The sequence below is a fragment of the Nomascus leucogenys genome, chromosome 8, assembly GCF_006542625.1.
Source record: "Nomascus leucogenys isolate Asia chromosome 8, Asia_NLE_v1, whole genome shotgun sequence".
NCBI classification, from domain to species: domain Eukaryota; kingdom Metazoa; phylum Chordata; class Mammalia; order Primates; family Hylobatidae; genus Nomascus; species Nomascus leucogenys.
Genome location: NC_044388.1, coordinates 2,613,038 through 2,626,548, shown reverse-complemented (window position 1 = coordinate 2,626,548; position 13,511 = coordinate 2,613,038). Strand labels below are relative to the sequence as shown.

Here is a 13,511-nt window from a genome sequence, read left to right as displayed (position 1 = left end):
ATGTTACAGGATTCTATGCATATCAGTTAGGGATTGAGTTTGACTACATGGAACAGAGTGGCCTAAATAAATGTGAGTGTCCTTTTTTCTCAGAAAATGAAAAGTACAGAGGTAAGCAACCCAGGGCTGGCAGGACATTTCCCAGATGACATTAGGAACCCGGGTTCTTCTATCCTTCTGCCCAGCCATTCTGAGAGTATGTTTATGGTCAAAAGACAACTCCCTAGGCTCCGGTCAAGAAGGAGTAAAACGTTACATGCGAAGACTCCTTTAAAACACTTTCCTGTGAAGCCTGCCCTTTGAGTTCTGCTTAGATCTCAATGGGGAAACTATATCACATGACCATTTCATGTGTAGCAAAGCCAGAAAATACAGATTTTTTTAACCCAATTATGTTGGTACCCAACAACATTGGATTTCTGATAGCCCTGAATGTTCCTGAATATAGTTGGGAAGACTGTGTTCCATCAACTAATGGTCTTTGCTACAGTCCTCCCCTACCCAGTATCCCTCTTTTTTCCAAAATGAGAATATGTTCACCACCTCCTCAATAGCAATACCTCCAAAGTCTCATCTAGTTAGTTAATATTCAGCTGAAAGGCCAGGTCTTCAGAGTGATTTCAGATCTTCATAAATTAAAAGAAAGGCGAAATGCCTCCGTCTCCAATATTACATAGTTGGAGAAAGAAAAGGATAATTATAGTAAAAATTCCCACTTGGAAAAGCAATGATCAAATCTTGCTGGACGGGAAGGAATAGCAGAGTCCCTTCCCTGGTAGTAGAGAAAATTCGTTGGCTAGTTTATCTGCTTCCTGGGAGGATTTCTTTGGTTTAGTTTCCACTGTAGCCCCTGTCTCTCTGGGAGATTTTTATTGCATGTTCTCTGCCATGACCGTATCCAAGTTATATATCAGAAAGCATGCCAGAGAAGGTGGTTCTTAAAAGGGTGTAACAATCTAAATACCCATCACTAGGGAACTCGGTAAATAATTGTGGTATATCTACATACTGGGTGGCTGTTAAACAGAATGAAGGTGATCCAGATGTATTAATGAGGAATAAATTTAAAGATATATTCAGTAAAAATAGCTAAGGTAAAAGAAAGACCATGTGTATGATATACTTCCATTTGTGAGAAGGGAAAAAGGAGAATTATATATGTATGCATGTTGTATGTACATACACAATATTTGGAAGTGTACGTAAGAAATGGTGAACAGTGGTTTCCCCTGGAGAGGAGACCACAAAATCAGAATTAAGAGAGATGCTCTTTTCATTTTATTTTATACCCAGCTTACTCTAGATGAATTTTTTTTTTTTTTTTTTGAGAAGGAGTCTCGCTCTTTCACCCAGGCTGGAGTGCAGTGGCGCAATCTCGGCTTACTGCAGGCTCCGCCCCCCGGGGTTCATGCCATTCTCCTGCCTCAGCCTCCCGCGTAGCTGGGACTACAGGCGCCCGCCACCTTGCCCGGCTAATTTTTTGTATTTTTAGTAGAGACGAGGTTTCACTGTGTTAGCCAGGATGGTCTCGATCTCCTGACCTCGTGATCCGCCTGCCTCGGCCTCCCAAAGTGCTGGGATCACAGGTGTGAGCCACCACGCCCGGCCTAGATGAATATTTTTTATTATGTGTACATATTTCCTTTTTAATTTATATGCATCTTGATACAATTTTTTTGACTGGAAGGAGAAATAACAATGATTTTTGAGTGTTTGTGATTTATAAAAAATGTTTACCACTTAACTGCCTTCAGAGACCCAATGGAAGGTAGAGACCAGACTTTTGATATTTTCATTTTCTGGGTGGATAGGCAGCTAAGCCTTTGGCTGACCAAATACCTACTGCAAGGCTTATATTTCTAGTTCTTCTTTATCCTATTTAGCAGCAACATAAGGTTCACACTCACTTTTCCTCTACAGTGGAAATTTTGCTCAGCCGACAAAAGAAGGCTGAACTTCTAAAGAAGATGACTCATGTGGCTGTTCAAATGTCAGAGCAGCAATTGGTTGAGCTCAGAGCTGATATCAAGGTAAAACTTCTTTCTGCTTTCTGCCTTTCTTCTTATCCTCAGGGGCTAAAGTAAGAAATTTTCATAATTCATGGCCATATCTAATATATTAAACTCATGATCTTCCTTTCCCAAACCTGGCCCTCTTCCAGGTCCCTTTCTCTGTAAGTGGTATTGTCATCTACCCAGTTGTCCCAGCTGGAAACCTTAGGAAATTTCTCCATTTCCCACCTTAAATCTATCAGCACACCTCGTCCATTTGACTAAATCCCAGATCTGACCTTATCTCTTCATCTCCACCACCACCATCATGATCAGGTTACCACCATCTCTTGCCTGGACTTCTGTAAGAGCCTCTTAACTGATTCTGTTCATCCATTCTGTCTCTGCCCCACCCACCCCACTCTCCATGTATGTTCCCCACACTACAGCAGTCTGCTTCAAACTTTCTGTTGCTTTTAGGATGAATGCTATAATCCTTAATCTGGTCTGAAGGACTGTGCAGTCTTGCTCTGCCATTACCCTCAGTTCATACCATCCTCCCGGTCCTCTGCCCTCAAGCAGAGGCTGGAGGCTTCTACACTCCACAGACACACCTGCTTTTCCATCTGTCCAAATGCTCTTCTCCCTGCCTCCAACTACAGTTACCACTCTTTTTTTTTTTTTTTTTTTTTTTTTTGAGACCAAGTCTCGCTCTGTCACCCAGGCTGGAGTGCAATGGCATGCCATCTCGGTTCACTGCATCCTCCACCTCCTAGGTTCAAGCAATTCTCCTGCTTCAGCCTCCCGAGTAGCTGGGATTACAGGCGCCTGCCACCACGCCTGGATAATTTTTTTTTTTTTTTTTTTTTTTTTTTGATTCGGAGTTTCACTCTTGTTGCCCAAGCTGGAGTGCAATAGCACAGTCTCGGCTCACTGCAACCTCTGCCTCCCTGGTTCAAGTGCTTCTCCTGCCTCAGCCTCCCGAGTAGCTAGGATTACAGGCATGCGCCACCATGCCCAGCTAATTTTTGTATTTTTAGTAGAGATGGTGTTTCTCCATGTTGGTCAGGCTGGTCTTGAACTCTCAACCTCAGGTGATCTGCCCGCCTCAGCCTCCCAAAGTGCTAAGATTACAGGCATGAGCCACCACGCCCAGCGGCTAATTTTTATCTTTTTAGTAGAGATGGGGTTTCATGATGTTGGCCAGGCTGGTCTTGAACTCCTGACCTCAGGTGATCTACCCACCTCGGCCTCTCAAAGTGCTGGGATTACAGGCGTGAGCCACCGCGCCCGGCCCAGTTACCACCCTTGACCTCCTCATCCTTCCTGACTTCCCCATCATATCTCCCCATTCTGTGCTTTCAGAGCATAGTTATGATTTTATGTGCATTGGTTAATTTGTCTCCCCCACTAGATAGTGAACTTCGCAGTGGTAGGCAGGAGCTCCTGTCTCTCCAAGTGCCTAGCACAGCACCTTGGCATGTAGTTGGTCTTCTGTAAATAGTTGGTTGATCAATTCTGATTTTATAGAGAAAAATTATCTTTGAGATGTTTGTTATAATCTATAACAATTACTTGGGTTCAACATTTATACCTTTTTAATTTTTTTTTTTTTGAGACAGAGTCTCGCTCTGTCATCCAGGCTGAAGTGCAGTGGCCCTGTCGCCACTCACTGCAACCTTGAACCCTCCTGGGTTCAAGCGATTCTCGTGCCTCAGCCTCCCAAATAGCTGGAATTACAGGTGTGTGTCACCATGCCCTGCTAAGTTTTGTATTTTTAGTAGAGACAGGGTTTCACCACGTTGGCCTGACCCCAAGTGATGCACTCATCTTGGCCTCCCAAAGTGCTGGGATTACAGGCATGAGCCACCACGCCTGGCCAAATTCTTATATAAAGAACAGTGTTTCTGAGACTAAGCATGTGAACCTGAGGGAAATTGGGATATTCATGGGTAGTTGTGGTCATTGGCATTCTAAATAATTGCTTATAAACTGCAAGCCGTAACAAAGGGAGTTGGCCTTCTCCACACCTGTGCCCTTTACCTCTTCTCTTTCTGAACACGTAAGATTTATTGTCACACTGAGAGAACACTTGCTGCAGAGGCTGTACAACAGTCTCTATAAAATAAAAACAGGTGGGCCAGGCCATGCGCAGTGGCTCACGCTTGTAATCCCAGCACTTTGGGAGGCCGAGGCGGGCGGATCACAAGGTCAGGAGATCGAGACCACGGTGAAACCCCGTCTCTACTAAAAAATACAAAAAATTAGCCGGGCGTAGTGGCGGGCGCCTGTAGTCCCAGCTACTCGGAGAGGCTGAGGCAGGAGAATGGCGTGAACCCGGGAGGCGGAACTTGCAGTGAGCCGAGATTGCGCCACTGCACTCCAGCCTGGGCGACAGAGCGAGACTCCGTCTCAAAAAAAATAAATAAATAAAATACAAAAATAAAAACAGGTGGAAGGTCATCCAGGACCTTACAGGGATCCTTGCTATCGTCTGACCCAGTGTTAGACCTGTGGAGTATTGTTGTTCTCTCACTGCCTCCCCTTTAATTCTATTGGGGTGAACTAGCCAAACCATGCAAATGTTCAGTTACTGTTTTCTGTTTAACTAAAACGGTATGATTAAATTTTATAGAAAGGCCTCCTCACATTGATGCTAGTCAGTCTCATTCAACTCTCTGGGAGAAGCCGGAAACCCCTTTGCAATTAGATGAGAATGCTGGCTCTCACAGGCTTCATCTGTTCCTCTTCCCACGTGGCTGAAAAGCTGCTAGAAATATTTCTGCAGGCTGACTAAGGATCTGTTTCTCTCCACTTTTTCAGTGTACTGAAGTGGGTGCTGTGCAATTTAAATGTCTTATTTCCAGATCATTTTATTTCCGTCATTCCTATTATGTCTTTGACTCAACAAACCCTGGAATTTGTTTCAGAATTAATCTCAGACTGCTATTACATGTCTGAAGGCTTTGTAACAAGAGGTTCGTGTGCTTTCCTAAGCCACAACATACTCTGAAGCTTTAGGAATTCAAGGCCGGAAGGTCATTTTTCTCTCTCCTTTCCCTTTCAGAGCTTCTGGTTGCTTCCCGAGAATTCTGATGCGGAGTGGTATTAGCCCACCCCCAGTTAAGAGGAGTGCTCTGAGAGGTTCAGTTCTTCCAAATTATATCTAGGCCTTTCACTTTTCTTTTTTATCTCCTTTTCATCTGAAAAAAAAAAAATGATTCCAGTCTACCTTAGACATTGTTTAATGAAATAGATCCCCAGAAGCACTTTATTCCTGACATGTTTCTAGTCCCATGATTTTTATAGCATGGTTAGTTTTTGACTCAAGGGTTTGGTTACTTCTCAGCTCAGTCTGCTTAAAAGGATTAAATTACTTGCAGCATAAACTTCTCATTTGCAAAGTTGACTTTTCACATGAATGATTTTCCATCTCAAGAAATTGTTCCTACTTCAAGGACTAAGAAATCCTACTTTATTATAAAGAGATGAAGTAGGTTTCCTAAGGAAGTTCGTATTAACACCAAACCATCTATCTAAATGGTATCATTGTAGTACCTTGTAAAGATTTTTGCTGCCTCTGTTTCTATATAAAATGGAAAGACGTGGAGAATAGCCAATAGTAGAAAGATGGCCCTCTACTGTAAATTCTTCCTCCTTTTTTCTTTCTCTATAGTTTCTCTTGATTATATCTAACGGGCTTTAGCCATCATGTAGCATTTCATAAACTTAACAAACTTATCTGTGGGCTCTTGAGAAAATGAATGAATTATTTAATCACCCGGCATTGGTCATGTGATGGCCATTTAATAAACTTTGAAGAATAAAAAGACAATTGAAAATGATTGTTTTATCTGTATAGCAAGTTATAGATCCCATGGATGATGTTTGTCTAACCTGGAGGCCTTTGTTTGTCCTTTCTCCAGCACTTTGTTAGTGAACGTAAATATGATGAGGATCTGGGACGAGTAGCCCGGTTCACCTGTGATGTAGAGACCCTAAAGAAGAGCATTGATTCATTTGGACAAGGTGAGATGGTGAGAGGGTCTGGACACTACAGGTGGTGATTATTAATTAGAGACTGACATGCTGATTGTTTTCACCGCTGATTCCTCATTAGTGCCTCTTGTTTGCTTGTTTATATGAAAAGTAACTCTAGGATGCTTATGAAGTCCATGGGTGCAGATACTTTGAACTCTGAGGACAAGTATTTGCCAGCTCCCTAAATGTGAAAGACTGTTTTTTCATGCCGTATTGAGAGGTGCATGATATGTGGTATAAAGAGCATGGGGCCCTACAGTCAGACCAAGTTTGAATCCCTGCCCCTACAGTAACCTCATTTTACTCCTCTCCAAAGTGGAGATAACAGGCCACGCGCCAAGGCTCATATCTATAATCTCAACAACTGGAAAGGCTGAGGCCAGAGGATCACTTTAGCCCAGGAGTTCAAGACCAGCCTGGGCAACATAGCGAGGTTCCATCTCTTCAAAAAATTAAAAAGAAAAAATTAGCCAGGTGTGGTGGCACATGCCTGTAGTCCTAGCTTACTCAGGAGGTGGGGTGGGGGTGGATGAGAGGGGGAAGATAGCTTGAGCCAGGAGTTTGAGGTTCCAGTGAGCTATGATTGCCACTGCACTCCAACCTGGGCACCAGAGCAAGACTGTGTCTCTAAAAAAATTAATAAATAGGAGAAAACAATACTTGTCTGGCACATAATAGATCCTTAAAGAAAGCATTAAAGGGTAGGGGAGTGCCTGTGAGGTGAGAGTTTCTAGTGACCTGTTCGTCAAACCCTGAACTGAGCCTCTCTGTTCTTTCTGTCTAGTATAAAAGTGAAATATTGCCAGGCGCGGTGGCTCACGCCTGTAATCCCAGCACTTTGGGAGGCTGAGGCGGGTGAATCATGAGGTCAGGGAGATTGAGACCATCCTGGCTAACATGGTGAAACCCCATCTCTACTAAAAAATACAAAAAATTAGCCGAGAGTGGTGGTGGGTGCCTATAGTCCCAGCTAATCGGGAGGCTGAGGCAGGAGAATGGCGTGAACTCGGGAGGCGGAGCTTGCAGTAAGCTGAGATTGTGCCACTGCACTCCAGCCTGGGCGACAGAGCGAGACTCCATCTCAAAACAAAAAGTGAAATATTTAACCTATGGCAACAATTATAAACTCATCATTTTAAGTCCAGCTTAAAGCCAAGAAAAAATCTAGAGAGTAGTTTTAAACCATTGGAATTCTAACACAATTTGAACTGAAAATATTAATATTTTTTTCAGTTAGATGGGTACTTTGAATTTGGGATTAATTTTGCAGAAAGAAATGTGGCAATATACATGTTTGTTGTAAAGATTAGTTCTATTCGTACTTAACTGATCTTGATTATTTATACCTTGTGTCATTCAAAATTCTTTAAAAAGAATTTAGTAAAGATTTTATTTATGTACCTTTTTCTTTCTTTGCAAAGGCTGTACTTTAGAATGTTTCTTGCATAGGAAACTGAACATATGGTCTGTACTATTGTTCCCAGGCTTAGTCAGCTGCTAGAGCCATAGTCAGGAGTTTAGGTAGTACTAGATGCAATCCCAGAAAGTCATTAGTTGGTGGGGAATGGGTAACTTTGATTTTAACTGTTCTCTTGTCTAAGAATTCCTTTACAAAGCAGTGGGGCTTTGGAGGAAGAGGGCAGAAGGGAGATTTTTCTCCCTGTTACCAGTTTTATTGGTTTTTCTTTATTCGAATAGACAGTTCTTTGTCTTAAATTGCTCATTGTGAAATTGAGAAAGTAGAAACCTTACCCATTGTGCCGTTCCATCGTATGATCATATATTCCTCATATTTCTGTTTCAGTGTCTCATCCAAAGAACAGCTATTCAACCAGATCCCGATGTAGCTCAGTTACATCTGTGTCCTTGAGTAGCCCAAGTGATGCCTCTGCTGCTTCCTCTTCCACCTGTGCCTCTCCTCCCAGCCTTACAAGTGCTAACAAGAAAAACTTTGCACCGGGAGAGACTCCTGCAGCCATAGCAAACTCCAGCGGCCAGCCCTACCAGCCACTTCGGGAGGTAACCTAGCTTCTACACTGAGCGTGTTAGGAAGAAAACCCTCCAGATTGTCAAAGCTTAAATGCTGTTAGCTCAGTATATTATCTTCCTCTCTATTCCCATTCCATGCCTGTTTTGAATCCCTCCAACCCAAGTTAGTTCCTGAGAAAGCATTAGATACGTATGTTCCAAACTGCCAGCCAGTTTAGATTTCCTGTTGCCAAGAACTGCTAACTTTCTTGTGTTGGCAGTGATCCCTGCTGTTGTAGATAGTATTGCCTGGTAATTAGTCACACTGGGAGTCGTGCACCCATCTCAAGGTAGACAGGCACCACAAGTGGCAGTTTTACCAGTGTGCATCTGAAAGCAGCAACTCCCTAGAAGCACAATGTGGAATTTACAGGGAAAGAGAGTGACCTGGTGGGGATGGGGGGAAAACACTAGAAAGCTGAGGAGTAATCCATAGGTTCTTCTGTTTGAAGAATAAACGCAAGAGCAATCCAGGCAGTACTGTCGGTAATTCTTCAGAACTGGTATGATGTTTGGAACTGAAGGACAAAAATAAAATCCCATACCATAAGCTTTCCAGATTATAATGCGAGAGATGTGCGGAATGCCACAGCAGCATACTTGAAACTGTAGTTCATGACATTTAGCACAGCAGGCCATAGTGATGTTTACTTTATTATTCCAAATGTTTATTATCTTTACCAGTGGCCTTTTATCTGCAGAGTTCAGACATAATATAATATACTTGTCCAATTGAGGGCTTGTAACAACCCAGAGAATGTTCTTTCTTCCTTATCTTTCTTCTTGCATCCAGCTAAAGAAAAGTAAATTCTTCAGTGGAGAAGAGCCTGGGCATGAAGAGCAGGGAAAGATAGATTAGTTCTGAAGTAGTGGCTAGGTTGGATTGGCTGAGAGAATTCTTTGAGTCTTGAGAGATAACTGAGTCCTAAGCATGGAATACCACAATTCTGCTTTCAGAATACTCCTGTAAAGTGAACAAATGGGGTACCATAATGCTAGAGCACCTTGAACGTTGTATTCTTTTATCTTTAGGTATTGCCAGGGAACAGACGAGGAGGACAGGGCTATAGGCCACAAGGCCAAAAGTCCAATGACCCCATGAACCAAGGGCGGCATGACAGTATGGGTCGTTACAGAAACAGCTCGTGGTATTCATCTGGTTCCAAGTATCAGAGTGCTCCATCTCAGGCACCAGGAAACACCAGTGAAAGAGGCCAGACTCTCTCTGCAGGGACCAGTGGAACTGGAGTCAGCATGGAGCCCAGCCCTCCCATGCCTTCATTCAAAAAGGGGCTCCCCCAGCGCAAACCCAGGACCTCTCAGACTGAAGCCGTGAACTCTTGAGAGAAAATCCAGTTGGCCTCTCTCCTCTATCCACACAATTCAACTTGATAACTGGACTTTAGGAAACTTATAGTTAGATTTAATAACAAAAAGAAGTTTATGCATATCACTTTTTGTGCCATTCTAAGTATTTTTGGTTTCTTGTCTCCTTATTTCCTCTTTACCATTTTTGGAGGGGAAGCTATTTTTTTCCTTGATCTTTCCCAGTGATATGGATTGAATCTGGTTGGTCATTTCCACCAGGAATCAGAGGCAGCTGTTAGCAGGTTTCGGCCTTCCAGTTGACCCCTCCACTGTCCAGGCTGTCTCAGGAGGAGGTGAATCAGAGCTAGTCTGTCACCTTTCCAATCTAAGCAGAAGCCACAGGTGCCTGACAGTTTCCCTTCAAACAACTATTTGACCAGTAGAGGCAATGAGGGGATTGTATACTGCACTGGATTTGCCAGAGAAGGGAAAGTTTAATTAGTGAAAAGGAAAGAACACTAGGAAACATTTGAGAACGTGCCTCTATCCCAGAATATGCTGGAGATTTAACACTCAAATCAGTGTTTAGTCTTCTGCTTGGCACCATAGCTTAACCTGCAGTTTCTTCGAAATGTCCAATGCCTTGTTTCCTATTACCTCAGATTGCAAACCAGTCTAGGGAAGTCTATGAGAAAGTAGCATTTAATTAAAGTTTTTATTAAAAAAAAAAAAAAAAAGGTCGGGCGTGGTGGCTCACGCCTGTAATCCCAGCACTTTGGGAGGCCGAGGCGGCTGGATCACTAGGTCAAGAGTTCAAGACCAGCCTGGCCAACATGGTGAAACTCCGTCTCTACTAAAAATACAAAAATTAGCTGGGCATGGTGGCGTGCGCCTGTAATCTCAGCTACTCAGGAGGCTGAGGCAGGAGAATCGCTTGAACCCAGGAGGCAGATGCTGCAGTGAGCTGAGATTGTGCCACTGCACTCCAGCCTGGGAGACAGAGCAAGACTCAGTATCAAAAAAAAAAGCATTTTTCTGTTTTAATGTTTGGAGACTTTTTTTTTTTGTTCTCTCCCTTTCCTGAACCCTATTCTGATCCTGAACCAAATTTATAGCAATATAATTAGTGTTAATCTAAGGCATTACTCATCAAAAAATTGCTGCAATCTTTATAGTTGAATAAATAAAAACAGCTGCATAAATATTCCCACTTTTGTTTCATAGCAGCAAGTGGTTTCATTTCATTATGTTTTTCTTTGGGCCTCATGGGGGTAGAAGTCACTCAGCTTGTTCCAGGATTAAATGAGGATATCTGATTCCCAAGTCATTTGTCTGCCACCAGTGTGTAGCTTCAGAACCAAATTAAAATGTGAAAGCCAGGAAGAGCAAATGCAGTTGTTCCTAGTGAGAAAGGATCATAGGATAGGGAATGGTGACTTTCCAAAGGAGAACTTAACCACTTTAGGAAAACCACAGCTCTCCAGGCTCCCCCAGGTAACCAAAGGTTATAATGGCACTTCTCTCCCCAACTCCCTGTCTCTTGACTGAGTATTGAACGTAACCGTATAATTGAGTTCCTGCGTGTAGCAGGTGGCATGGGTACCAGACCCTTCCACCCTGCACTCACCCCCAGCATCTGTGATTTAATCACAGCAGAGCTTTTCTTTCTCTGACATGTGTTCTCCCAAGTCTGAAGCCCAGACTGTAAGTGGCAGCCATGCAGAACGTAGCTGCCTCAGGGCTTCCCTTGCCTCCTTGGCTGAATGAAGCTGAGCTGCCAGGGTTCAGGCTGGTTGAACACATTCAGAGAGAGAGAGAGTGTGTATCTGTCGGTCTTTCAGTAAAGAAAACAGTAGTCAAGGAGTTCTGGGAAAGCAATTTTCCAAGAGCACCTCATTTTGGGGAATTTGTCCAACGACACCAACAGCCTGCTGGGTGTCAGGAAAAAGCCCTGCATTTCTGATTAATTGCTTACCTATACTTCATCAGAGATTGAAGTGACCTTGAGGGATTATGAGTTCTGTCCCTGTATCCAGGCAAGACCGTACTTAACCACCCAGACAGATGGGACAAGGCATGTTTATCAAAAATGCCTTGAAGTTGAAATTAAAATCTCCTTATAGAAAAATATTTGAAAATTTTTCATGACCACAAAAAGTTTGAAAATTATGAATTAAAAATTTTTTGTTACGAAAGTAGTATTTAAAATATCAGTACAGAAATATAAAAGGAAAAAAAGTTATCCATCTTTCCACTTCTCAGGGGTAATGATTGTTAATTTGGCATATATCCTTCTACACCTTTTTTCTTTCTAGAAATGGGGTCTCACTGTGTTGCCCAGGCTGGAGTGCAGTAGCTATTTACGGATATGATTAGAAGAGACTCTTGGGCTTAAGCAATCCTCCTGCCTCAGCCTCCTGAGTAGCTGGACTACAGTTGTGCACAATCACTCCTGGTTAGACTGTTTTTAAAGCATGTATGTGCATATACACATGGGTATGTGGGTTTTTAATTTTTTTTATACAAAGATCATACTGGGCTGGGTGCGGTGGCTCACGCCTGTAATCCCAGCACTTTGGGAGGCTGAGGTGGTGGATCACCTGAGGTCAGGAGTTCAAGACCAGTCTGACCAACATGGAGAAACCCCATCTCTACTAAAAATACAAAATTAGCTGGATGTGGTGGTGCATGCCTGTAATCCCAACTACTCAGGGGGCTGAGGCACAAGAATCACGTGAACCTCGGAGGCAGAGCTTGTGGTGAGCCGAGATCACGCCATTGCACAGCAGCCTGGGCAACAAGAGCAAAACTCTGTCTCGGCCGGGCATGGTAGCTCATGCCTGTAATCCCAGCACTTTGGGAGGCCAAGGCAGGCAAATCACGAGGTCAGGAGATCGAGACCATCCTGGCCAACATGATGAAAACCTGTCTCTACTAAAAATAGAAAAATTAGCTGGGTGTGGTGGCTGGTGCCACCACCTGTAATCCCAGCTACTCAGGAGGCTGAGGCAGGAGAATCACTTGAACCAGGAGTCGGAGGTTGCAGTGAGCCGAGATTGCACCACTGCACTCCAGCCTGGGCTACAGAGCGAGATTCCATCTCACAAAAAAAAAAGGTGGGGGGGACCGGGTGCGGTGGCTCACGCCTGTAATCCCAGCACTTTGGGAGGCTGAAGCCAGCAGATCACCTGAGGTCAGGAGTTTCAGACCAGCTTGGCCAACATGCTGAAACCCCGTCTCCACTAAAAATACAAAAAAAATTAGCCGGGCATGGTGGCGGGCGCCTGTAATCCCAGCTACTCGGGAGGCTGAAGCATCTCTTGAACCCGGGAGGCAGAGGTTGCGGTGAGCTGAGATCACGCCACTGCACTCCAGCCTGGACAACAGAGTGAGACTCGGTCTCAGAACGAAAACAAACACAAAAAAGGGTACATAGTAGAAATTTAAAAGTTTTCTCTACCTTGTCCCACTCGCCCGAAGAAATCACTGGTAAGTTTCTTACATGTCTTTCCAGCAACTTTCTAAACCCAAACATGGAAGTATCTTTTCTTCTTTCTGTTGCATAAATGGGATTCATACTGTGCATACCCTTATACAAGTTGCTTTTTTCACTTGTCCTCACTTTTTGTAACTCATTTTTTTGTTTTGTTTTAAGAAAAATCAAGTATATTTCTACTTACTGACATGGATGGAGGTCTACGAGGTATAGACCTCTGTTCTGTGGCTGCATAGTATTCCATTATAGAAGTTTGTTGTTATTAGTTTAACCAGTCCCTAATGATGGTTTTCAGTTTTTTGCTATTACAAATATTGCTGCAATGTGCATTCCATAATGCATATATCATTCCTCACTTGTGAGAATATCCCTGTAGGATAAATTCCTAGGAGTGGAATTACTGGGTCATATAGTTATTGATAGAGTATTATTTTGATAAAGTTGCACGGATTCACACATGCAACTTATTTATTTAGAGATATGGACTCTGTCGCCCAGGCTGGACTGCAGTGGTGGGATCATAGCTCACTGCAGCCTCAAACTCCTGGGCTCAAGGGATCCTCCTGCCTCAGCCTTCCAAGTAGCTGGGACTACAGGTGCATGCCACCACACCTGTCTAATTTTTTATTTTTATTTTTTGTAGAGAT

The 13,511-nt window shown here is 43.3% G+C and overlaps 1 protein-coding gene across 2 annotated transcripts in view; it reads left to right on the top strand.

The window, feature by feature from the left end:
* SPATS2 (spermatogenesis associated serine rich 2) overlaps positions 1 to 10,570 on the top strand; it is a 154,725-nt gene extending 144,155 nt beyond the window's left edge. For both annotated transcript variants that reach the window (XM_030816633.1, XM_030816632.1), the window contains 4 exons: positions 1,921 to 2,030; positions 5,918 to 6,020; positions 7,837 to 8,051; positions 9,093 to 10,570. In XM_030816633.1, the coding sequence (XP_030672493.1) occupies positions 1,921 to 2,030; positions 5,918 to 6,020; positions 7,837 to 8,051; positions 9,093 to 9,404 (740 nt within the window). In that variant the 3' untranslated portion in view covers positions 9,405 to 10,570. The remainder of the gene's footprint in view (positions 1 to 1,920; positions 2,031 to 5,917; positions 6,021 to 7,836; positions 8,052 to 9,092) is intronic.
* Positions 10,571 to 13,511: the final 2,941 nt, after the last annotated feature.